The 25,723-nt window shown below is 51.9% G+C and overlaps 1 protein-coding gene across 8 annotated transcripts; it reads left to right on the top strand.

Moving 5' to 3' along the window:
* The first annotated feature begins 8,671 nt into the window (after positions 1-8,671).
* On the top strand, positions 8,672-24,585 carry Pdlim7 (PDZ and LIM domain 7). 8 transcript variants are annotated; one of them, XM_057787733.1, is made up of 15 exons: positions 9,007-9,569; positions 9,671-9,791; positions 9,868-9,974; positions 13,205-13,356; positions 13,447-13,477; positions 13,920-14,038; positions 14,402-14,422; positions 14,673-14,809; positions 14,930-14,966; positions 15,924-15,991; positions 16,138-16,372; positions 17,370-17,550; positions 23,744-23,864; positions 23,950-24,065; positions 24,230-24,585. In XM_057787733.1, the coding sequence occupies exons 3-15, from the start codon at positions 9,879-9,881 to the stop codon at positions 24,314-24,316; spliced, it is 1,401 nt and encodes a 466-aa protein (XP_057643716.1). In that variant the 5' UTR covers positions 9,007-9,569; positions 9,671-9,791; positions 9,868-9,878; the 3' UTR covers positions 24,317-24,585. The 8 variants fall into 8 exon arrangements, with proteins under 8 accessions (XP_057643721.1, XP_057643720.1, XP_057643718.1 ...); XM_057787738.1 differs by lacking the exons at positions 9,007-9,569; positions 9,671-9,791 and adding an exon at positions 8,672-8,934 and having other exon boundaries at positions 24,230-24,584; XM_057787735.1 differs by having other exon boundaries at positions 8,996-9,791; positions 24,230-24,582.
* The last annotated feature ends 1,138 nt before the right edge of the window (positions 24,586-25,723 follow it).

The following is a 25,723-nucleotide window of genomic DNA, read 5'->3' as shown; positions in this document are numbered from 1 at the left end:
CCAATCTTTTTTTTAAAAAGAGTTTTATTGAAATTGTGGGTAGGGAGATAACTCAGTGGAGTTGGGATTCCCAGAACCCACATAAAAGCTGAGGTGTGTCGCTACCTGTAATCCCAGCTCCAGGGAGGCAGAGACAAGATTCCAGTGGCAAACAGGCTGGGTAGACTAGCCAGAGTCAGCGAGCTCCAGCTTCAGTGAGACTCTCAGCAAAGTGGGAGGCAATGGGGAAAGACACTCAGTGTCAACTTCTGGCTTACACACACACACAACACACACAGACATATGCATGTGAAACCCACACATGCACACATACCACACACACACACACACACACACAAACCCTAGTGCCTACACTGTTCCCAGATACCAGGGAGCATTCTGTGTCCAAGACAGCTTCAGCTGTGCTCGCAAGGAGCCAGCATTCCACAGCAAAATGAGCAAATTAATTTTAAGACTCCAGTGCCCATTTTCCCCTCGCCGTCATTTCCGGGCTCTCTGCCTATGCATAAAACGCTGTGCCCGCTTCCCAGTTCTGGCTTCTCAATCTCTGGACTTGCTGCGTTAGCTGCCCACACGTTATAGACAAGGTCTACAGAGCCTATGCTTGCCTTAAACCCATGCCTCAGTCTCTCACTACTGAGATTCTAGACATCCGTGCTCAAGTTGTCTACACCTTTGACACTCCCAAGCCTCCTCCTCACGACAGTGACAACCAGTCTTGCTTCCTAGAATCTCCACATCACCTCTTCCCTTACACTCTCCTCTCCCACACCTCACTCTTGGAGTCCCTCCTTCCCTCCTCTCTGGTTTGACTGTCAAAGCCCTCAGCTTCTGGTGAATTCACTGGCAGCTGTCCAGCTGGAGAAATCCACTTAGGAAAGCTTGACTGTGTTCTTTCACACAGGCAGGCTCCCTTCTGTGCTGGTTTGAATGAGAATGGCCCCTGTAGGCACATATGTTTGAATTCTGGTCCCCAGTTAGTGGCACTCTTCAGTAAGGATTGGGGGGTGTGGCCATGTAGGAGTGGGAATGATCTTGTTGGAGGAGGTATATGAAGTGGGCTTAAAGGTTTCAAAAGTCCATGCCAGGCCAGGCGGTGGTGGCGCACACCTTTAATCCCAGCACTCGGGAGGCAGAGGCAGGTGGATCTCTGGGAGTTCGAGGCCAGCCTGGTCTACAAGAGCTAGTTCCAGGACAGGCACCAAAGCTACAAAGAAACCCTGTCTCGAAAAACCAAAAAAAAAAAAAAAAAAAAAGTCCATGCCAGGCAGAGTCTTTCTCTTTGTTTCTGCTTGTGGATCAGATGTAAGCTCTCAGCTACTGCTCCAATACCATGCCTACCTGCCACCCTGCCATGCTTCTCATTATGATGGACATAGAATAACCAACTCTGAAACTATAAGCAAGTCCCCAAGTAAATGCTTTCTTTTATAAGCTGCCCTGGACATGGTGTCTCATTAAAGCAAGAGAACAGTAACTAAGACATCTTCAAACCTTTCCGTTTCTACCCACTCACCTCCTAGACACTGTCGGAAATCAGCAGTCAGCAGACATGGCCCTTCCACCTCCCTCTGCTGCGCTGACAAAGGAGCCAGCATCCTAATCTTCTTCCAGTCTCTAGAAGGAGCTCCCACCTGAGACATCCAGTGAGTTTCTCTTTTCAGCTTTTCTCATGTCCGTCCCCAGCATCAGCATCTTGCTGTCCCCATGTCCAGCCATACAGGAGCTGATTGATGCTCTCTGATTCCACATCGGCAAAGAGACCTTCCTTTCACCCCACGCTCTCCTTCCGCCACCTCCCCGTTTCTCTGTTCTGCTCCCCAGCGAAACTCCTCAAAAGAGTTGAATTACTCTCATTTCCAGTTTCCCGCCCCCACTCTCTTCCTGACTTGTTTCCTCTTTATCTACTGCCCCATTACAGAACTGTTCAAAGTCAACAACTATCTACCAGACCAGGCTGCATACGGGGACACTGGAACCCCTCTGCTTCTTGGCAGCATTCCTTGCCCCGTCTGAATGCTTCACGGAGCTTTCCCGCCCTTTTCCAGTACCTCCTTCACAGCGAGTCACTTTTCCTTAGTGCTCAGGATTGAAGCTAATGCCTTTTGTCCATGTTGGCTGTGTTCTTCCACTGAGCTGTGGAACCAGCCCCCATCCTCTTTTGCTTCTGGTCTCTGATCCTCTCAGAGTTCTTTCAGATAAAAGTGAGTTCAGCCTGGCTTTGTGTGAGATCATGTGGAGGCCTTTGAAGGAAGCCCGTGGCTAGGCTCACACACAGCTTGATTTTTATCTGTTGAATACATGGAACCTTGGCATCAGTGTTTCATTTTTCAAATTCTGGCATTATCCTAACATACAACCTGAGCTGAACCACTGGCATAAGTGAGTTAGTTAATCACCTGGTTCATTTTATTAAGATTTATATTTATTGTGAGCCGGGCAGTGGTGGCACACATCTTCAATCCTAGCACTCAGGAGGCAGAGGCAGGCAGATCTCTGTGAGTTCGAGACCAGCCTGGTCTACAGGAGCTAGTTCCAGGATAGGGTCCAAAGCTACAGAGAAACCCTGTCTCAAGAAACCAAAGAAAAAAGTTATATTTATTTTATACATCTGTGTGCTTTGTGTATATGTGTGCACCAATTGTATGCAGTGCCCATGGCAGCAGAAGAGGTGAAGGGTTTGGATATTCTGGAACCAGAGTTATAAACTCCAGTTCTGTTAGTCATTGTGTGGATGCCAGGAACCAAACCTTGGTCCTCTGCAAGACCAAAAAGTGTTCTTAACTGCTGAGTCATCACTCCAGCCCCACACATCACTAAAATTTAAAGGCCATCTAAATGTTGATAACTTCCAAAGGCGTGGTCACCTTCAACATAGACTTTCTGGGCTTAAATGGCTAAAATTTAATTTAATGGCTTTAATTTTACACTTAATGGCTAAAAGTGCTTACTGCCCTTCCAGAGGACCAGTGTATGTATGACAGCAGCCACGTGAGGTGTCTCAAAAATGCCTGCAACACCAAGGAATAATACAACTTCTGGTCTCTAATAAATCTCTACACACACAGCAATACCCACACCCACACACCCTACACACACCACACATCCACACCACACACCCACACGCACACACGTGACACACCCATACACACATTCCACACACACATCACACATACCACACACACCACACTCACACCACACACCCACACGACACACACCACACTCACACCACAACCCATATGACACACACCACAACACACACCACACACACCTCAATGGTGTCTACTTCCTCTCTCTGCCCTCAAGTCCCGCCTATCTCTCCTGCCTAGCTATTGGTCATTCAGCTCTTTATTAAACCAATCACAGCATTACATCTTCACACAGTGTACAAATACCCCACAACACATTTCTATAATCTTTATGCCTCCTGAGGCTTGTTTACCTTGTTTACATACTGTTTATCCTGCTTTCCTGCTTCCCCTAAGTCTGGCTTTCCACCTGAAAGCTCTGCTTATTCTGCTTCTGCCTGTTCAGCTCTTTATTAGACCAATTGTGTACCTTAGGTAGAAAAGGTGAAACAGCAACACAGCTTTACCTAGTTAAACAAATGCAGCATAAACAAAAGTAACACACCTTTATATAGTTAAAGAAAAGTAGCACATCTTTACATAAACAAAAGTAACACACCTTTACATAGTTAAACAAAAGTAACACACCTTTTTTTTTTAAAGATTTTATTTATTTATTAAGTATACAGTGTTCTGCCAGAAGAGAGCACCAGATCCCATTATAGATGATTGTGAGCCACCATGTGGTTGCTGGGAATTGAACTCAGGACCTCTGGAAGAGCAGCCTGTGCTCTTAACCTCTGAGCCATCTCTCCAGCCCCAAGTAACACACCTTTATACAGTTAAACAAAAGTATCACATCTTTACATAAACAAAAGTAACACACCTTTACATAGTTAAACAAATGCAACACATTTTTACATAGTTCAATATTCTATTCCACAATGCTCCAGATTTAAGAATCCAACAGCACCCTGTACATCTGTATATCTAAAAGACATTTCTAGGTTTAGGGCTGTAGCTCAAGGGTACAACACTTATCTAATATTCTTGAGGCCCTCAATCCCCAACACTGCCAAAAGAAAAAGTGTCTCGCTGGGCGGTGGTGGCGCACACCTTTAATCCCAGCACTTGGGAGGCAGAGGCAGGCGGATCTCTGTGAGTTCGAGGCCAGCCTGGTCTACAAAGGGAGTTCCAGGACAGGCTCCAAAGCTACAGAGAAACCCTGTCTTGAAAAAACCAAAAAAAAAAAAAGTGTCTCCAAGCTTAATGTGTGAAGATGAGTAAGAAAGTCAGGGCTCTGTGCAGTACTGTCTCTAGGTGTGTTCAGAGCACAGAGAAAAGTCTACAAGGACGTTAGAACCATGAGAGGCAGGTTTGCATGCCACTCACCAAACACTGACCAAGGACGTCATCCCCGACTGACAAGGCCAGGAAACTCCTGTCAGATTAGCTGCAGGACATCTTCCCCCACAGTGGCTAGTCCTAGCCCTGGCTAGCTCATTAAGTACTAGACACACAAGTCACGGTCACGACCAAAACTGGAATCCAGAACTCTTGAATCCTCAGTCTGGTGACCTTTTCCTTAACTGAAACTCCAAGTCTCAGGACTGGGTATGTGGCTCAGTGGTAGAGATGTTCCAGGATGTTCAGGATCCTGCAATGGTCCCCAACACTGCAAGAGGAGAAAAAATCTAAGCCTTAGTGGGGGTCATGGACCACTGTAATTTCTGATCTAAAGGCTGAGACATGTTAATGAGTTCTGGGCCAGCCTGGATATTCCATCATGTTCCAACTATGCTGGAAAAGATAGTCCTTGGACGTCTTCAAGGCTAAAAGACCTGGTCCGCTGGCTGGTGGGTGGTGGTGCCTTTAATCCCAGCACTGGGGAGGCAGAGATGGGTGGATCACTGAGTTCGTGGTGAACTTGGTTTACAGAGTGAGTTCCAGGACAGCCGGGACTACACAGAGAAACCCTGTCTGGAAAAAAATATAAATTATATATAGAGGTGGGGGCTGGCCACGAAGCTGCAGGGATTCTGGTCACCAGGGGGCGCTGTATCCTTTCAAGTCCAGTGCCTGTTCCAACCCTGAGGCTGTGTGTTCATGGGAAGATCCCAACATATCACCTAGTCCTAAGCCTTTGTGTGGATCAAGAAAGGGGCCTGGAGATCTTTCCTGTTTGCTGTATAAGCAGGAGCCACCAGACTGCCAGTTCCTCTTTTGTTCATTTCTTGCAAACCCTCCTTCCTTCCTTCCGTTCACTCACCTCAGGCACTGCAGACAGGAGAGAGGTTTCCCTGATCTCATGGGACAATAAAGACAGTGTGTCAGAGGGCGGAACGTGCTGTGGGAAAATAAGGTAGGTTAAGGGACTAGGTGCGATACAAGTGTCCTGTCAGGGGACAACTGTTTTAATATTTTGGTGTCGTGTGTTGTGTCCTCCCCCTGCTGTTTCCCCTCTCCCTCATCCCCGCACCCCCAGGGTTTCTATGTGTAGTCCTTGCTGGCCTGAACCAGGCCTGGAACTCAGATATCTGTCTGCTTCTGCCTCCCAAATGTTGGGATTAAAGGCATGTGCCACCACTGCCCGACTAAATTTTTTAATTTATATTTTTATTATTTTATGTGTATAAGTGTTTGTCTGCATGTGTATCTGTGCACCGTGTACATACCTGATGCACATGGAGATACAGACACCTATGAGCCTCCTTGTGGGTTCTGGGAATCAAACATGGGTCCTTTGGAAGAGCAGTCAGTGCTGTTAACTACTGAGCCATCTCTCCAGCTGGGACTGAGGTTTTAGACAGGAAGGTTAGAGAAGCCCCCATGGAGGAAGCAGTGTTCAAACAGAGAATATTTTTCTTTTTTTTTCTTTTCTTTTTTTTTTTTTTTTTTGGTTTTTCGAGACAGGGTTTCTCTGTGGTTTTGGAGCCTGTCCTGGAACTAGCTCTTGTAGACCAGGCTGGTCTCGAACTCACAGAGATCCGCCTGCCTCTGCCTCCCAAGTGCTGGGATTAAAGGCGTGCGCCACCAACGCCCGGCCTCAGAGAATATTTTTCTAAAAGTCTATTTTTCGATCTCCAGTGGGGAAAAAAAGTGTTTTAAGCAAAAGGAATTGCAAGATGGGAAGGGACCCTGAGGCAAGAGTGTGTTTGAAGGTGCGGAGGGAAGGCCAGGAAGGGATAAATGGAATGTGCCGGCCTGGGAAGGAGGCTGACCCAGTTTCACTGCCTCTCTTTTTCCCAGTATTAGAGATTCAGACCTCCTGTCTCACGCAACTTTCTCCCCTCCTTTGTATTTTATTTATTTATTTTGAAGCAGGGTCTCCCTACATTGCCCAGGCTGGCCTTGAACATGCAACCCTCCCCCCAGTAGCTGGGACTACACAGGCCTGTGCCGCCAGGCTTAACACTTGACCCAGTTTCTTAGTCTTGCGTAGGTCTTGAGGATTTCAGTTTTATTTTAAAAGTATTGTGAGCCCACTGGATGCTAAAAGATGAGGTGTGATCTCTGCTTTAAGAATATCACATAGGCGACTCATGAAGCCTGCAGCGGTAAGGGGGAGAGTGGGTCGATCAGCTCGGGGACTGAGACTGGTAGGTGTGGAAGCATAAGATGGCAGCGGAACAGCGGCAATGATTAGCTGTGAAGAATCTTTTTTTTTTTTTTTTTTTTTTTTTTTTTTTTTTAATAAGGGGTCACGTGTGGAAGCCATCTCACCAGCCAGCATACTTTGTTTTTAACTCGCTTTCCCATTCTCTACTGATAAATCGTGACCATCTTTTTTTTTTTTTTTAAAGATTTATTTATTTATTATGTATACAACTTTCTGCCTCCATGTATACCCACACACCAGAGGAGGGCGCCAGATCTCATTACAGATGGTTTGGAGCCACCATGTGGTTGCTGGGAATTGAACTCAGGACCTCTGGAAGAGCGGACGGTGCTCTTAACCACTGAGCCATCTCTCCAGCCCAGCTGTGAAGAATCTTAAAGGTGGAATTTGCAGATTTGGGGGATGACGGAGATGAGAAAAGACATGTAATTTCATAGGCTCTACTGAGCAGATTGGGTGAATGATGTCACTGACTGGGACCAGGAAGGAGTTAGAGGAATTTGGATTGGGACACAGGGTTTGAGATAATGGCCTAGCAGACATCCGGACAAGGTATTAATTATTGACGCTTGTGGTTCCTCAGGGAGAAGCATGGGCTGGTCATTTTCGGTGTTATTGAAAACCAAAGGACAATATGGGCTCTTACAATGTGAGAATAGTGATCAGATGGCGCAGACAGGAGGCAGGCAGATGAGGAGCTAGTGGGGGAAGACAGCCTTAGAGCCAGGGAGAAAGGTCATTTTAGATGAGGAAGCTCTGGGCTTGGTGGTGTGATCTCAGCACTCAGGAGGTATAGGCGAGAAGATCTGGAATCCACGCATGTTCAAGGACAGCCGGTCTACATCAGCAGACTTTATTTTATTTTACTTTTATTTTATGTGTATGACTGTTCTGCTGACATGTAAGTGTGTGTGCTACGTGTGTGCCTGGTGACTGAAGAGGTCAGAAGAGGGCATTGGATCTTGAAAGAGAAAAAAATAAAAGGAAGTAGCACAGTCTAGCCTTGACTAGCGTTCCTCAGCAGGGCAGGATGAAACCTGAAGGCTGCAGTTGACTTGATGGAGGCCATGGAGACCTCGGGAAAGCGGCAGAGTTGGGAGACAAGGGATCGCCAGAGGAAGAACAATTAGTTGCCTACCGAGGATTTCTTCAAAGGTGACAACTCCCCGGAGGGAGTTTGAGTAGTCAGGACCATGGTGGAGAAAGGGGATGTACTGGTGGTCCTGGGAGGGGCAAGGGAGGTTGTGCACCCCACCACTCAGTCAAACACTCAGCAGAACTCAGCTTTCCCTTCTGCCCTTCTGCCTTGGCTAATGCCAAGGGTAAAAGTAGGGGCTCTGAGAACACCCCATGGCAGCCCCTTCCACCCCAACCCCATAGGAGGGACTGTGTACTCCGGTTGGGGTACAAAGGGGATATAATCCATGCCGATAGTGGTGCTGGCAGCTTAGGTGGAAGTCACAGGACCGTGGACTGCTGGTTCTGTCTGGATGGACTCACACTGCCAGGCCCCAAGTGGAGCAAGGGGCCCTCTCCAACTCTGTTGTTGGAGCAGCAGAGACTGTCGGCTCTTACTATTTACTTACTCACTCACTTCTTCATTGGCTTCCAGATTGTCCTGCGAGCCTCACTTTGGTTGATTGGTTTTGGGGATTGAACCAAGGGTTTCCGACAAGTTAAGCAGGCGCCTCTACCACTGAGCTACATCCCTAACCCCCGGAAAGCTAACTTGAAACTACCCTGTCTCGCTCCATTTCCTGAAATTTAGGCAGTCCGAAATCTCTGATGGTGCCGTCCATATTGACCTCTACATTATCCCTGACATAAGGGTGTTATGAGGCCATTTTTCCCCACAAAGGGAGAATAAGGAGAGAGACCACTAAAACCTGGGTGTTTTAAAAGGCTGCTTTTTCTTCTCTTTCGCCAGTGGGAGGCGCAAGGGGCTTGGGTGAAAGCCTGGAGCAGGGCGCAGGCTGGGCGGCGATCGGGCTCGAGAGAGTAAGTGCCCGGGTAAATGCCCAATCTCTCCTTGCCTCTCCCGGAGACTCAGGGCTTATAGACTGGGTGGGTCCTCCCACCGACCCCGGGATGTCCACTCGCGTGGCCTGGGGAGGGCGTGGCCTAGGACTCCGCCCCCTTCCGCGGGCTCAAATTGCGTGGCGTCCGCGGAGGCGGGGTCAGAGCACAGCACCGGATCCCAGCGCGGCTCTGGGAGGCTGCGGAGCAGCGGCCCAGCTGGGCATTCAGGTACGGGCGGCCGCGAGGGGACTTCGTGAGCTGCAGCCCGTAGGGTCCTGTGGCCTTCCGAGGTGCTGGTGAGGGCGTGGGCGGTCGTGGCCTGTGCCAGATTTCCTCGGTTAGCTTCGGCCGCAGCCTCCGCCCCCGCCTTCCTGCGGCGAAGTGGGGCTGATTGGCGCCTGCGCCACCGTGTGCGGTGGGGAAGCGGCCAAGCGTCGGGCTGGGGCGGGAGACGAGGGGAAACAGAGTCACGTTGGAAAGGAAGGGAGCTTCGTGCGTGGGTGGCACTACTTTCTCTGGCTTCCAGAAAGAATCCCGTCCCTGGCCACGCGCTAGGGACTTGGCCCCGTCACTCTCCACAGAGTCAGCACCCCTCTTCTTCCCCCCCTTGCTGTGCCCAGGGGTCCCGCCCTGGCTGCCTGCAGCCTCGACCTGTCCCAAAATGGCTAGAACCCATTCCAGCGGTCTCCTTCCCACCCCTCCCCCTCACATCCCAAGCCCCTAAAGTGCTCCCTCCACGGGCTCTCCACAGTGTCAGCTTACAAGCCTTATATAGTCTGAGCAGGCTCCAGCGGCCTGCTGGGACCCGGAGAAGGAGGGGGAGTTGGCCCCTGACTCACCCTGCCGCCCTCCTGAGATTCCAGGTTAGCTTGGGCCAAGCAGTGCCAATTAGTCCCACAGCCCACCCCTGGAGGAGAAAAGAAGTCGAACTTGATGAGGACTTTCCTCACCCTGCCGGTAGCAGGGGGCAGGGTGGAGAACTTGCCTGTTGCCTGTGAGGTCTGCCTGCCAGGAGCCCCGCCAAACCCGACGAGATACCTGCCTCCCAGTGCCTGTGTGTGCTGAGCAGCCGCCTGTGCTTTCTGGTACCTGGGCAACGCTAGAGATGAGATCTGGACCTGCCTGCCAGTTTGCAGTATTGACGCTCCCCTTTCCTCACAGGAACAGACACCATGGATTCCTTCAAGGTAGTGCTGGAGGGACCAGCACCTTGGGGTTTTCGGCTGCAAGGGGGCAAGGACTTCAATGTGCCCCTCTCCATCTCTCGGGTGAGCCTAGACTGAGGAACGTACTCCCCAAGGGTTCTTGGGTGCTCATGTTTCCAGGAAATGATGGGAATGGCAGGAGCAAGCTGGGGCCAACGGGACAGGAGTATCCCGGTCCAAACAGACACTTATTCCAGGGACTCCCACCTAGGTGGCTAGTAGAAGAGGAGCCCCCGCCCCCAGCCTTCCTGCTTTGACCTGGTACTCAGTGCTATCCCACCAAGCCCCCTTGGCGATCTGTGAGTGCCAAGGAGAAACCGATTCTGCAGTATGGGATCCCGGCTGATGTCTCTAAGAAGTGTCTTAGCTTGAAGAGCAGTGTGTGGAGCCAGTGCCAAGCAGCACCTCGCTTTAATGTCACTGCTACTCAAGGATAGCAGTGGTCATCCTGCTTTGCCAAGGGACAGAACTGGGAGGGACGGAAGAGCTCACTCAGCAAGTCCCTGGCAGAGCAAGGGTATAAACTGAGGCACAAAACGGCTTGTCCCTTCTGTAAGTTTAAGGAAGAGGATCTCTTCCCAAGCTGAGCCAGGACCCGAGTCTCAGTCTGTTGGTTCTAGTCAGGCTGTAGTGACCTTTGACCCTAGGCAGAGGTGTAGTGAGGCTGGCCTCTTAGATTCTTGTTCCCATTCCTCTGTCTGATGGGGGGGTGGGGCTGGAGCTGACTCCTCCCTGTGGCAGGGGGATTGCCTTATAAGCCCAAGAATGCAGCCCCAGCTGGGATGGCCAACAGTGGCTAGTTAACAGAACCCAGAAGGGTTGGCCTACGTCTGGGCCCCTCCTCACCTGATCCATCCGTCAGTCATTTGTGTCAGTAGGGCTTAAAGCAAACTTTGTGCCAGAGTGGGTGAGGCAGCACGCCAACTTGGTATCTCTGACCGACCTAGGGGGTCAAAAAGGGGGCAGGGACTTCCTGCCCTGATATCCGCCTGCCTAGGAAGGCCCACCCAGCCATGGAGTAGGCAGGCAGCTGTTGGCAGGAAACCCAGGGCAAGCCCAGCCCAGAAGGGCCTGAGAATTTCCCAGCACTGCTCAGCCTGAGAGGGATGTCAAAGCTGCATCTCTGTAGGAGTCAGACATGGTGGCCAGGGGAGGCAGGCATTCAGACTGCATTCTCCCTAGGATCCTTCAGGGGTAGGCAGGCACACAGGCTGTCTTCTTCCCAGGACCCTTCCCTGGGGCTGTCTTGGAATCCGCCCCAACCAGCAGGGTGACTAAGAGCAATGGACCCTTCCCCCACACATACATCCTACATCTTCTTCCTCCCCTCTGGGAAAGTGCTGGCCAGTGTGGTGTAGGTTTTGGTTTCTTTGTCGGTAATGATGGCCTCTGAGATGTTGCCTGTTGGGGGCACTCTGGTCCCTGGGCTCCTTTGTCAGCAGCCTTAACGTGTGGGTGGGGCCACCAGCTGAGCCCTGCCCTGGAATGGGGCCCTGATGGGTGGGGTGGGCTTTTCTAAATTGGGCCAGCCAGCTTGCTATCCCTCCCCTGACCCCAGAGTAGAGGGAGGTAGGAGGGGCTAGGGCTGGCTGTGGGCCCAGGCCTGGAAAATGAGGTAATGTCTGGGATTTGGGGGTTGGGCTGCTCAGTGGAGCTCCCAGGCTGACTCACCCCCATCTGTAACACTGTCCAGTCCCCTGCCTTCTCCCCTAATCTCACTAGCCACCTTTCCCAAAGGGCCCCCCATGCTGCCTTCTCCCACTCTGCCTGCTGTCTGGCCCCTCAAATGCTTCCTCCTGCCTCCTCACTCCTCCACTCCTTTAGGGGCCAATTGCTCCTCCTCAGAAGACCCCCCCCTACCTCAGTCTCACCCCTCACCTCTCAGGAAGCAGCCTGTATAGGAAGGAGTGGCTAAACCAGGTTTCCATCTATCGGTGACTCACTGTGACCATGCGCAAGTCACTTCCCCTTTGGGGTGTCACTTCCCTGTCCCCATTATAAGGCACTGATAGGAGTGAAATAAAGGTGAGAGGGGCATGAAGACCCCAAATTAGCTAAGGCATGAAGGAATCTCTTTTCAGACAAGGTCTGGAATTGAACTAGCTAGTCCTGCTCAGTGTGCCCGAGTGTTGGCATTGTGTGTGTACAGTGCTAGCCTTGGTACCTAAAGTCTTTTTTTTTTTAATTTCTTAAAAATTTATTTATTTTGAGACTTGGTCTCTTTATAGTCTTGGCTGTTGTGGAATTCAGTATGTAGACCAGACTGGCCTCTGCCTCCTGAGTGTTGGGATTAAAGGAGTGTGTCACCACCGCCCAGCTCCCCAGAGTCTTTATGGGGAGCTCCCCTCACTTGCGTCCTCCTGCACAGCCTAGCTGCCCTGTTCTGGTGGAGATCCAAACCCTGGCTGCAGCTCTTGCTGGCTGCATGACTTGAGTTCAGGTGTTGGCGGTGCTGTGTCTTTTCTGAGTGTGAGCAGGGTGTGTCGCCAGACTCCTCTACAAGCACGCTAGGAGATGCGGTGTTAGTCCTAGGTGTTCTGGGAGTTGCTATTCTTACCGGTTGTTAGCAGGTAAAGAAAGGACTGTGACTCACCCTCTCTCTCCTCTGCTCACCTCCCCTTCAGGCACAGAATAGAGCTGTCAAGTCCAGCTCCCCCTAGTGTCTGCAGTCTCTGAGTCAGAGACTGTCCTTAGTATCCCTGGAACCTCTGCCTTCCCTCTGCTTCAGTACACGCTGCACCAGCTCACCTGAGGAGCCCGCTGGGCCTCTGATAGCCTGCACCCCACTTTTCCTACTACCCGTGAAGTGTAAACTCGGCCTGCTCTATGTGGTACCAGGCCCTTTGCCAGATGGCCGAGTGGCCCTTGATTTCAGACCTCTGGAAGACTACCATGTCTCCAGTCCTTTTGGCTTTGAGTTGGGAATTTTCTGGTTTGGGTAGCAAATGAGGGAATGTAGTAGGCCTGGTGGAATGGTGGTCACCAGCACTGGCTGACAAAACAAAACAACAAAAAACAAAACAAAAAAAGAGTATGCAACAGTGAGAGCAAGAGTACATTTATGAAGACATTCAGTGCCTGGGGAAGGAGCCTCCAGAGCAGACCAACAGAGACCTCAAAGGCTGTGGTCCTAGCTTGCAGGTGTGGCCTTTAGCCTGAAGGTGACTGTCTGCCAGCTGTGTCTGGACTGTGAGGGGGGTCACAGAGGAGAACAGACAATCAAGCCATGGGATGACCAGTTGTGCAGCTTGGGTGTGCGTGTGTCTATGGGCCTCTGACCTTTCCTCCCCCAGCTCACTCCTGGGGGCAAAGCTGCACAGGCTGGCGTGGCTGTGGGAGACTGGGTGCTGAGCATCGATGATGAGAACGCAGGGAACCTCACACACATTGAGGCCCAGAACAAGATCCGTGCCTGTGGGGAGCGCCTCAGCCTGGGTCTTAGCAGGTACGGGGGAGGGTGGGGGATGAGACAGGATGAAGGGGTGAGGGCATCTCTGGTCTGGCTCACCCGCCGTCACTCCTTTCTCTTCTCCAGAGCCCAGCCTGTTCAGAGCAAACCACAGAAGGTAGGTTGTGCGGGCAATATCTAGGCTGAGAAAGGGAGGGGCTTGAACTAAAGGGCTGGCCTGCCCTCCCTGACCCAGCCTTGGTACCCTCTTCCTGGCTAAGGGCAGAGGGCAGATGCCAGTATAGGCAGTATGTGGGAACTGAGAGTGGAGCTAGGAGCTGCCGCACGGTCTGGGCGCACACGTGCCTGCCTGTCTGTCTGCCTGCTTCTTCCCACGAGCCTGTGCTGTGTGCGCCTGCCCATCCTTGGTCTCCCTTGGCACAGAGTGGGTTGAGTTCATCACTTCCAAATGGATTTGAAATCGTAGTTACCCCTCCACCCTTAGCCTCTGGCCAGATGTGTAAGCGGAGCTTGACCTGTCACTGTCCTTGGTGGTGGTGACTCTGCTCCCACCTCAGCCCCCACTCCCACCCACCCTGCCCGGCTCTGTCTCTGCCCAGGCCCTGACCCCTCCCGCCGACCCCCCGAGGTATACTTTTGCACCAAGCGCCTCCCTCAACAAGACGGCCAGGCCCTTTGGGGCACCCCTACCTACTGACAGCACCCCGCAGCAGAATGGGTATGTCAGCCCCGCCCACTCGCCCACTCACTCCTGTCTGTGGTCCACACTGTCTAGCCCTGTCACAAGCACACACAAGTTGCCCGCTACTGCTCAGTCTGTGCTGTACCCCAGCCCCTTAACCGTGTGGCAGCAGTCCCTGGCGGCTGGGTAGGGCTGTGGGCATAGAGCCCCACCTAAGGCTGTTGCTCTTGCACAGGCTCCGCCCTCCTGGGCAGTCTGGGGTTGGGATGTGGTATTGGGCTGGCCGAGTCTCAGACACTCATGGCCACCTTGCCTCTCTCTCCACTGCTCTGATCTCCCCCACCTTTCTTCTCCCGTGTCTGTCCCTTTATTTGTCTATCTGTCTTATTTCCTTCACAGGTGCAGACCCCTGACAAGTCAGTGAGCCCCCTCTTCCTCTCACTTTTTTCCTTCCTTTTGGCACCTTGGGTGGTAGCCCCTCCCCGCCCTGGCTACCCTCCTCCTAGCTCTCCTTTCCCTACCTACCCACCTATCCAGCAGGGCCCTTTGCCCCATCCCCTCACCCTTCCCCTCTCACCTGTCACTGTAACCCATGCACATCAGATCCTGGGAGGGGCTGCCCCTGGTGCTCACCCAGAACCAGAGGTTCTGAGCCACACCCTTCCCACAGACAGTTGCTCAGACAGCTGGTCCCCAATGCCAGCAAGCAGCGGCTGATGGAGGATACAGAAGACTGGCGGCCACGGCCGGGGACAGGCCAGTCCCGCTCCTTCCGCATCCTTGCCCACCTCACGGGCACAGAGTTCAGTAAGTGCTGGCCCAGGTCAGGGCGGACTCTCTGGGCCTTAGCCTAGGCCTGACTTTGCCAGGACTCGAGGCTGGGTGACCGTTGTTTCTCTTGGTCAATGCCTGCCTCTGTCCTCCCAGTGCAAGACCCGGATGAGGAATACATGAAGAAGTCAAGGTAAAAGCGTGGGCACTAGCCCCTCTCCCTAATCTCCCACTCTTCCATTCCAGCCACTTCCCCGCATCTGCTCCCAGCCCTCCCCTGCCAGTGCTCTCTTCTCTCCCTTCTGCCTTTCCTTCCCTCCCTCCTCCCTGCCTCCCTTCCATCTCTCCTTCCTTTCACTTCCTCCTCCTCCTCTTTCTCTCTCTCTGCCCCTCAGGGAAAAGTATGTCCTGGAGCTACAGAGCCCACGCTATACGCGCCTCCGGGACTGGCACCACCAGCGCTCTGCCCACGTGCTCAACGTGCAGTCGTAGCCTGGCCCTTGCCAGCCTGCTGCCCTCTGCTGTCCTTTCTCTGCTACTTCCTCCCAGGGCACCCCATTGGTGCCCCAAGCTTTGCCTACTGCTTTCATGTTCCTGACCTGAACCTCCTTCTGGCCTGGTCCTGGCAAGCCCGCCTGGCACAGGGCCTAGCTTCGTCTGACACTGCCTTCCCTCTTGGCCCTGTGGTACTACTATCTGCCAGGTCTGCCCTGCCTTGAGCATGAAAATAAACGTTCTCAGCCCTGCTTCCTTTGCCTCTGTCTTCTGTCTTGTTGGGTCTGGTTATGTTTTGCATACGGATGTTAAGTGGTTTAGACTTGGCGTGGGTCCTATGGTCTGCTTCTTGGTGGGAGGAAGTACCTAACAAAGATAATGGTGCCTTACCGTGGTTCTCCCATATAAGAGGAGACTCAAAGGCTGCCATAGGAGCAGGAGCCCCGCTCTGCTTCCACACTCTACACAGCAGACCTATTCTAACCTACTTGGGGGAAGCACCCCTTCCTACCTGTACCCTGGAGGGACCCAGAATCCATCCCAGCATCTCTCATGCCCTCACACTTTACCCATGGGGCCAGCACAACTGAAGTTAGGGGGTGGGACCATGCCCAGAGCCTCAGCCAGGCAGGGCCTTGAATGGCAGATCTTGCAGCCAGGTGCCCAGGACAGAAGCCCCAGCCCCAGCCCCAGCCTCAACTATACCCCAGGAACCCTGGCCTGGTAAGAAAGTGGGCTTGGGTCTGAAGAAGGGTGGGTAGCCTCCACAATCATAGGGGTGGTGGGTTTTTGTAGGCGACCCTGGGCTCTACCCTCTGCACTTTGGGCTCCCTGAGTACCCCTCTGGATCTACTTTCCTTGGCTATCAGGCCCCACCACCCCCAGCCCTACCAGCCGCCCACCCTGGGCCGTGGACCCTGCATTTGCTGAGCGCTATGCCCCAGACAAAACTAGCACAGTGTTGACCCGGCATAGCCAGCCAGCCACACCCACGCCTCTGCAGAACCGCACCTCCATAGTGCAGGCCGCAGCTGGAGGGGGCGCAGGAGGGGGCAGCAATAATGGCAAGACTCCCATCTGCCACCAGTGCCACAAGATCATCCGGTGAGTGGTCCCCCACAACCCTGGCTTTCCTGCACCGCAGCCTGATCCTGGCTCGCTTTATCCACCTGCCATACCTTGGCTGCTACTCTGAGAGAATTAAGAATTTGGTTGAAGCAGGGTGGGATCTAGCGTAGAACCTCAGATCTTTTTAAATTTATTTTGCTTTTCATATGGGTGTGTAGCCCATGTGTGTATCTGTGCACCACTTGCATGCCTGGTGCCCACAGAAACCTTTAGAAAAGGATGTTGAATTTCCCTGGAAAACTGGATGGAGTTATAGAAGGCTGTGAGCCTTCATGTGGGTGCTGGGACACAAAGCTGGGTCCTGTGGAAGAGCAGCAAGTGCTTTTAACTGCTGAGCATCCCTGCAGCCCCCAATCCTCAGGTTCTTAATCCTACACTTCCTACCACACGCACACCAGTCTGTAGCAGGGAGAGCAGGGAGGTGCCAGCGGCACTCTGAAGCTGTGCCTCTCACTTTGCCACACTCTGGATAAAGAAGGCCTCCCTGTCTGCCGCTTCCCCCTCACGCTTGGGCTAAGCTGCTGCTCTCAGAACCAATAGGCCACAGATATCTCCCTCTGTGCACTGCTCCCTGGAGCACAGCCAGTCACACAGTCCTTCAGAGCCAGATTCTAGAACCTTCCTAGTTGGCCCTAGTGGGCTGCTCTTGTCTCCCATCAGCCCTTAGGCAAAGGATATGTAAAATATCCCCTCCATTTCTCTAGGGCCTCCAGGCCCATGCTCAGGCAAAATGGAACAGGCAAGCAAGATGGTGTTCACCACGGTCTGTTGAAGGTTCATCTTCGCAGTGGACAGTAATCCCCCCAGGAGTGTCTTGGTAGTCTCAAGCTCCCTCCCAAACCAGGGCACCAAAACAGCTTCCATCGTCAAGAGAGGTTGCCCTTACGTTTGGTCCCTCTTCTGTATGGAGAGACCAGGCCTGTCTTCCTCCTGGAGTGTCTACCTCATTTGCATTCATGCCCTCTCCTTGCAGGGGCCGCTACCTGGTAGCGCTGGGCCACGCATACCACCCTGAAGAATTTGTGTGCAGCCAATGTGGAAAGGTTCTGGAAGAGGGTGGCTTCTTCGAGGAGAAGGGGGCTATCTTTTGCCCCTCCTGCTATGATGTGCGCTATGCACCCAGCTGTGCCAAATGCAAGAAGAAGATCACTGGAGTGAGTGGAGCTGGAGGAGAGCGGTGGGCAGGAGGGCGGAGGGCAGGTGGGCAGGAGGGCGGAGGGCAGGTGGGCAGGAGGGCGGTGGGCAGGTGGGCAGGAGGGCAGGTGGGCAGGAGGGCAGGTGGGCAGGAGGGCGGTGGGCAGGTGGGCAGGAGGGCAGGTGGGCAGGAGGGCGGTGGGCAGGTGGGCAGGAGGGCAGGTGGGCAGGAGGGCAGGTGGGCAGGTGGGCAGGCAAGAAAGTAAATGTTGAGCCTGTCAGTGTGTTCAGTGTGGGGCTCTGAGCAGGAATCTCCAGGATCCTAACCACCTGACAGCCGAGACTATAGTTCAGTGGTGGAGACTCGCATAGCATGTCCAAGGCCCTGGTTCCATTCTGTGTACAAACAACCTCATCAGGCATGGTGACATTTGCTTCTAATCCTAGCAATTGGAAAGCAGAGGCAAGAGGATTATGCGTAACAGGCCAGTCTGGGTTATATGGTGAGACTCTGCCTGGAGAAAACAAAAAGCATTCTAGTAATGGCTTTAGTTTATACCAGCCTGGATCCATTTTTTGTTTGTTTGTTTGAAATGGGGTTTCTCTTTGTAACAGCCCTAGCTGACCTGGAACTTGCTCGGTAGAGCAGACTGGCCTCAAACTCCTAGATCTGCTTGCCTTTGCCTCCCGAGTGCTAGGATTAAAGGTTTGCATCACCACCACCAACTAGCCAGGATAGTCTTAAAAGACCAACCTTTTTTTTTTTTAATTTTGGTGTATTTATTTTATGGGCATTGAGTGCTTTGCCAGTATATATGTGTGTGCATCACATTCACTCCTGGTGCTCTCAGAGGTCAGAAAGACAGTGTCCCCCGGAATTGGAGTCACAAGTGGTTGTGACCTACCATGTGAGTGCTGGAAAACCAAACCAGGGTCCTCTACAAGAGCAACAAGTGCTCTTAACCACTGAACCACCTCTCCAACCTGAAAGAGTAGAAGAAAAAAAGTAGAAGAGAACTGGAGAGATGGCTCAGAGGTTAAGAGCACTGCCTGCTCTTCCAGAGGTCCTGAGTTCAATTCCCAGCAACCCCATGGTGGCTCACAACCATCTATAATGAGATCTGATTCCTCCTTCTGGTGTGCAGTCACAACACTGTATACATACTAAATAAAAAAGTTCTTAAAAAGAAAGAGCCAAGTGGTGGTGGCGCACACCTTTAATCAGCACTCAGGAGGCAGAGACAAGTGGCTCTCTGTGAGTTCAAGGCCAGACTGTCTACAAAGGGAGTTCCAGGACAGCCAGGGCTGTAAGATGCTAACTTCGGGCACAGCCAAACACCATGGTCTCCCGAGTTTGCCTGTTTTTACTTTTGTTGGCTTGATTCATTCCCGGCATGCTCTTCTCTGGAGAAGGTTTCATTTCCCCAGTTTAGCTCCACAGTAGAGACACCACCTCAGTCCTACTGGTACCTGGAGGTTCTGATGCTGCCGCTCATCGGCTTAGCTTGAGTTGTGTCAAGTTCCCCTTGTCTGATTGCCTGGGGCTGGAGTCTGCCTACCCCTGTAGCTGTCAAGTGAATCTCCATCCTGTCAAAATGGACAGGTGGCTTTGAGCTCCATCTGAACCATGGTAACTGAGGGATGGGTAGTGCCCTGAAATACATCAGGCTGATGTTACCCTAAGAAGGGAAATGGTTGAGACAGCTGCTGCTCCAACTGGAACTGCATTTGGCTGCAGTAACAGAAAAGACCATTGCACTGCTAGAAATAGGGTTATTTATTTCAGTCAAAAGAATTCCTGGGCTAGAGTGATACTCAGGGGTGCCTGGTATTAGATAATGCTTGTTAGGTGACTTCTGAGGCCCAGGCAGGAGAGACAAGGCAAATACCGTTCTTCTAGTGGGGTAGGGTGTGCTGGGATCAAGTCTACGCCTTGCATGTAAGGTTTTGCATTTGAACCCAAAAAATACAAACTAACTTCCATTATTGGCTAGAAATACTATCTGTCCCCCTTGACTACATGGGAAGTAGGAAGCCCAGTGTGCTTGTCACATTAGCTGTCCATGGGGGAAGGGATGTTGGTCCCGGCCGGACCCCATAGGTACTGGTGCCCAATTTTCCTACATAAAATAGCATCGCTTGCATGTGACTGATGCATGTCCTCCTCTATACTTCAGCCCATCTCTAGATCATTTATAATCCCTGATAAAATATAAATGTAACATAGAAAGTTGTTACACTGTATTGTTTAAGGAATAATGACAAAAACAAGAAGTAGCATCTATACTCAGGAGGCAGAAACAGGTGGATCTGTTTTTGAGGCCAGCCTGGTCTACAGAGTGAGTTCAGGGCAGCCAGGATTGTTACACAGAGAAACCTTGTCTTCAAAACAAAGAAACAAAACAAAAAGTCGGTGTTTGCATCTGTCCAGTTCAGGCTTCCCAAGTATTGTTGATTCATTGTTAATCAAAGCCGCAGACTGGACCCGAGGACTCTGAGGGCCACTTGTGCTTTCGCTCTCCAGTCTGGGTTGCAGCTGCCAGCGGAAGTGAAGGGAGTGTTCAAAGCCACGAGCAGCCGGCTCAGTGTCTGCTGCTCCTAATGTACCACGCTGAGACTGGAAGATAACATGCCAGTACTTGAAACATTTGATGCAAACCCTATTTGTCCCTCAAAGGCTAAACACAAGAGCATAATCCAACCAGGTTTTCTCTGCACAAGCTTGGCTACCATCAAAACAGGACTTGAGACTTCATTGGTTTGTGTAGCAAGAGTGTAAACCTGGCAGGCAGGTCTAGCCTGTGACCCAAGGGGAGCCCACTCCCAGGTGCTCTCATTGGGGAAGTGCGGGGACTGTAGGTGTCCTGGGCTCAAGGTGGGGAGCAGAACAGGTACGGGTGACAACCTGAGTGGGTTTCTGTTCTGCACTATAGAGACTGAGACCTGGAAAGGGGCAAGAGAGAGCTGGGTGGTGGTGGTGCACGTCTTTAATCCCAGCACTTGGGAGGCAGAGGCAGGTGGATCTCTGTGAGGCCAGTCTGGTCTATAAGAGCTAGTTCCATAGTTCCAGGACATGCTCCAAAGCTACAGGGAAACCCTGTCTTGAGAAAACAAACAAACAGAAAGTGTGATGTTGAGCCCAGGGCAACTCCAGTGTCAGATTTTCTGCCAGTTTGGGCTTCTCTGCTTTCTGCTTCCTCCTCTCTGGATACAGAGGCAAGGCTGCTGGGTGTGGCCAAAGAGTTCCCAGTGTGGCACTCAGATTAGTGAGGAATAGAGAACTCTTAGGAGCTTCACCCAGAGGTGGCCTGGGACTGAATGGTAGGTAGACTGAGGCTACTTCATTTTGTTGTCCAGCCATTCTCAGCATGGACTCGTAGTCCAGGATGCCTCTTGAGCCTTGGCCAAGGTGTCCACATTCCAGCTATCCCCAGATCAGAAAAGGAAGAAGAGACGGGAGGCACCCATCTTTAAAGGATGCTGTCACTTCGCCCTTCTGCTGCCAACCTGCTAATCAGAACCCAGTCAGTGACCACACCGAGCTGCAAGGGAGGCTGGGAAACACAGCCTTTATTTTGGGTGGCCACATGCCTGAAAGGAAGGAACTTACCTTACCAGGGATAAAAGTGTGACCTCATGCTGGGCGGTGGTGGCGCAGGCCTTTAATCCCAGCACTCGGGAGGCAGAGGCAGGCAGATCTCTGGGAATTCGAGGCCAGCCTGGTCTACAAGAGCTAGTTCCGGGACAAGGCACCAAAGCTACAGAGAAACCCTGTCTCGAAAAAAAAAAAAAGTGTGACCTCATCAGTCTTCTGGGTGTTCCAGTAAAGGCCCTAAATCCTCCCTGCTCCTGACTCCACACCCACACGCAGGAGTTAGAGAGCAGAACAAACCTCAGATGATGTCAGCATTGACAGTAGGGGGTCTACTGCTGGACACCTGGCACGATCTAGGGATAGCCTGACCTGACGGCTCTGTTCTTGTCCAGTCACGGACTTCACTGCTCGCGTTCATGCGGCAGTTCTCCAGGCTCTCCATCTTCTCAGAGAGCTCCCGCAGAACCTTGGCATCCTAGATCCTCTTAGCACCGCCTTCTTCCTCAGCCTGGATTTAGCTTTCACTTCCTCACGAACCTCTTCATCCTCCTCTTATTTTTCTAAATACTTTTTAATGGTTTATGCATCCGTGAATGAACGCAAGTGCCCTTAGAAACCAGGGGAGCGTGTCAGATGCCCTGAACCTGGAGTTACAGGTGGCCTAAAATGGGTGCTGGAAACCAAACTTGGGTCCCCTTTAAGGAAGTACATCCATTTCTCCAATCCCAGGAATACCTTTTAATTAACTAATTAGTTAATTTGTTTATTTACTTATTTGTTGAGATGGGGTTTCTCTGTGTAGCCCTGGCTGCCCTAGAACTCACTCTGTAGACCAGGCTGGCCTCAGACTCCAAGATCCACCTGTGTCTGCCTCCTCAGTGCTAGGATTGAAAGGCGTGCACCATCACTGCTCTCCCCACCAATACCTTCTCTTCCCATCAGACCGCCCTCCACAGTCACCTCACTGTCCCGTGTCCTTTGTCCTGTCCTGCTCCCCTTGCTGTGGAATCTGAGTCAATAGCAGAACTGTTTGATTTAAGGACTGTGCCCCATGGTGGAAGGTGGTCAGTAAACGCTTGAGCTAGTGACCAGAAAGTGACCTCAAGAGGAAGACCAGCACAAATGGGAATTCCCTCAGAGAAGGCCACAGGAAGGACAGTTTGTGTCGCAGGTGGCACTTGAGAGGGGGAGGGATAAGAGGAGGGGAGAGTGAAGGCAGGTCTGATGAGCTTCAGAAAGCTTTGGGGGGGACCAGGGCAATAAGATGCCAGACACAGAGATGACTAGTCGGTGTAGTTTTGTCCAGTACAGATGTACTGTCATCTCAGAGCTAAGATGTCCCCCAGAATTATGTTTGGCATAGCCACACTTGTATTTCTGAGTCAGTGAGCATCATTTACAGATCTGGGCTAGGTATAGTTCAGTGGTAGAGTAGCCTAGCACACGAGGGGCACCAAGAAAAAAGGTTTCATGTCATTCGGACTGAACCTGTCAGAACCACAGTTTGAATCAGTCCAGGTAATCCCCAAGTGACCCAGGCTCCACTTGGACCCATCTGGCTTATAAGAACCTGGGGTCCCTGGCTGCAAACCTGGGGTCATTTTCTAAACAGTCCAACAAGACTGGGTTCAGGTACTTAGTTCCCAAGATAGGTAGCCATGTTTTACAAGAGGATAAAGCTCTTGCCGAGTGCCCCTCCACAGCCTCTGGCTGAGATGAACTTAACAGTTCCAGGATGACCAGTCTGTCCCTGGGGAGAGCTCATCCTCTGGGGCCAAGTTCACTGAGGACCCACAGTGGGTTAGGCACCATTGGAATATATCCATTCACAGAGTGGGTCTTCCTCGTCTAAGAAGGATGGGGGAAGAGGGAAGGTGTCAGTGAAGTAAATGTTCCAGGATAGGAAAGGGAGAGGCCCTGCCAGTGTGGAGTGCTCACTGGTGTCAGACTGGGCTCTGTGGGGAGAATGACTTCTACACAGAAACTCAAAGTCAGAGTTGGGGAGACTTCAGGTGGAGACGACCTGTGTGGGTAGAAGGATAACTGGGATGTAGCCCCAACAGGGTGTGCTTGGCGTGAGTGAGTGAGAGGAGGGGACAGGACAGGCCTGACTGCTGGATCCTGCACAGGGCTTGGCTTAAAGACAGGACCTTCAAAAGCTGTGTAGGCCATTGAACTCTGTACCCAGCAGGCCTTTTAATTGTCACCAGGCTGGGTGTGTCTCAAAGGTGGACCCTTCGGTACTCACTGATGTGGGCTACGAGAGAAAGGGGGAATTTCGAGTCAGACATGGCGGCACACACTTGAAAACCCACCCTCAGAAGGTGGAGAAGAGCTTCAGGAGTTCAAAGCTTGCCAGGGCTACATGAGACAACTTAAAAAATAAAACAGAGGAGGTGGATTTTGGCCTGAACAGATGGAAGGATTGACTGTGGGAGGAGCAGGTTTGGGATGGAAAGTCTGAGGAGACCTAATACATGCGGACTTGGAGAGTTGGCAGTGGCTCTGGGAGCTGTACATATGTAAATGTAATATTTCACGCAGTGCGAGGGCCCATGCCAGCTTTCCTGTGTTCTGGGGGTTGGTCTGAACCTGACATCGACTGTGGCCTCTTCCAGGAGATCATGCATGCTCTGAAGATGACCTGGCACGTGCATTGCTTCACCTGCGCTGCCTGCAAGACACCCATTCGCAACAGAGCCTTTTACATGGAGGAAGGGGCGCCCTACTGCGAGCGAGGTATCCGGTGGCCTAGGCAGTCGAGGAGGGCCCGGGTGGGGGGCATTGTGACTATAGACCCTCTTTTCCATGACCCCATTACCAGACTATGAGAAGATGTTTGGCACGAAATGTCGAGGCTGTGACTTCAAGATTGATGCTGGAGACCGCTTCCTGGAAGCTCTGGGCTTCAGCTGGCATGACACATGCTTTGTTTGTGCAGTAAGCACACCCATCCCCCCCAACGTGTGTGTGTGTGTGTACGCACGCCCACGCCTCACCACCCCACACCCATCTCCTGCCTGCCTGAGAGATGTAGGTCAGGTTGGGAAAGGGCCTCTCCCACTCCCACCTGCCTAGTGTGACTGGACCTTCATTGTTCCCAGATCTGTCAAATCAACCTGGAAGGAAAGACCTTCTACTCCAAGAAGGACAAGCCCCTTTGCAAGAGCCATGCCTTCTCCCACGTCTGAGTGCCTTCCACATACTGTTGCTGCCCCACCCTGCCTGAGGGGTGAGAAATCGAGAGTGATCACCCTCAACATTTCTGGGTAGGGCTGACAGTGGTTGTCCCAGCCCCGACTCCTGGCCAGATCCTGGGGTTCCCTGAATCCTGTTTCACCTTCTTCACAATCCCCTTACTTCACTTCCTCCACCACCGTCACTCATTGGTGCTGGCCATACTAGGTCCAGTTCCAGTGCCACAATAAACCTGTATCTAGCTGTCTGCCTCCCCCTTTGCATCTGAAACAGTAGGACTTCAAGTAGAAAGAGGGTAGGGGTTAAGACGGTTTTTGGAGCTGAGCCTTGTGTGAATGTCGAAGCTGCATGGTCACTGGGAAGAAGGTGCAGTGTGAACCCCATGTGCTGGGCCCAGTGCCCACAGCTGGGAAGGAAGCCGCTGGTCAGGCCTGCCTTGGAGGCTGGAGTACGTAGCTGGGGGTGGGTGTGCAGATGTGGGACATGGCCAGCAGTGACTACCAGGTGAGCCCGCGTGTCATCTGCTGGAGAGGGGAGCCAGAGTGCCAAGCTCAAGCCCTAGATGGGGGTCTGAAGTGTCCGAGGAGGTTCCAGGGAAAGGCAGTATTGGAGACGGGACCCCATGACAAGCCGCAGGGATCCCTGGACAATGTTGCTAGGAATCTAGTATGTACCAGAAGCTACCTACCCGTCATATGACCATCCCACCCACCTTGCCAGGTGCCTGCAATTCTTTTTTTTTTTTTTTTTAACTATTTTATATGCATTGGTGTTTTGCCTGCAAGTCTGTCTGTGTGAAGTGTCAGATCCTCTAGAGCTGGAGCTACAGGACAGAACTGCCACGTGGGTGCTGGGACTTGAACCCAGGTCCTCTGGAAGAGCAGCCAGTGCTCTTTAACCACTGAGCCATCTCTAGCATACAATTTTTTTTAAGACAGGGTTTCTCTGTGTGGCCCAGAACTCACACTGTAGACCAGGCTGGTCTCAAACTCAGATTCTACTGGCTCTGCCTGCTGAGTGCTGAGATTAAAGGTGTAGACCACCACTGCCCAGCTTTTTTTTCCTTTTAAGAGTTTTTTTTTTTTTGATTTTTCGAGACAGGGTTGCTCTGTAGCTTTTGGTTCCTGTCCTGGAACTAGCTCTTGTAGACCAGGCTGGCCTCGAACTCACAGAGATCTGCCTGTCTCTGCCTCCCGAGTGCTGGGATTAAAAGCGTGCGCCACCACCACCCGGCTTTAAGAGTTATTTTTATGTATGAACATTTGCTTGTATGCATGCATGTATGTATGTATGCATCTTGTGTGCCTAGTGACCCTGGAGGCTAGAAGAGGTCATCAGATTCTCTGGAAGTGGAGTTTAGATTTTTAGCTTCCATTCAGTGCTGGGACCCAGACCTCAGT

This window comes from Chionomys nivalis, chromosome 13 (genome assembly GCF_950005125.1).
Source record: "Chionomys nivalis chromosome 13, mChiNiv1.1, whole genome shotgun sequence".
NCBI classification, from domain to species: Eukaryota; Metazoa; Chordata; class Mammalia; order Rodentia; family Cricetidae; genus Chionomys; species Chionomys nivalis.
This window is presented reverse-complemented; position numbering and strand designations above follow the sequence as displayed.

What these genes read in the sequence shown, in the direction of transcription:
- Pdlim7 (XM_057787733.1), top strand. Translation starts at nt 9,879, where the DNA reads ATGGATTCCTTCAAGGTAGTGCTGGAGGGACCAGCACCTTGGGGTTTT. An exon ending in GGCGCCCTACTGCGAGCGAG is followed by an intron (nt 23,865 to 23,949) that starts GTATCCGGTGGC and finishes CCCCATTACCAG; the next exon opens with ACTATGAGAAGATGTTTGGC. An exon ending in ACACATGCTTTGTTTGTGCA is followed by an intron (nt 24,066 to 24,229) that starts GTAAGCACACCC and finishes CATTGTTCCCAG; the next exon opens with ATCTGTCAAATCAACCTGGA.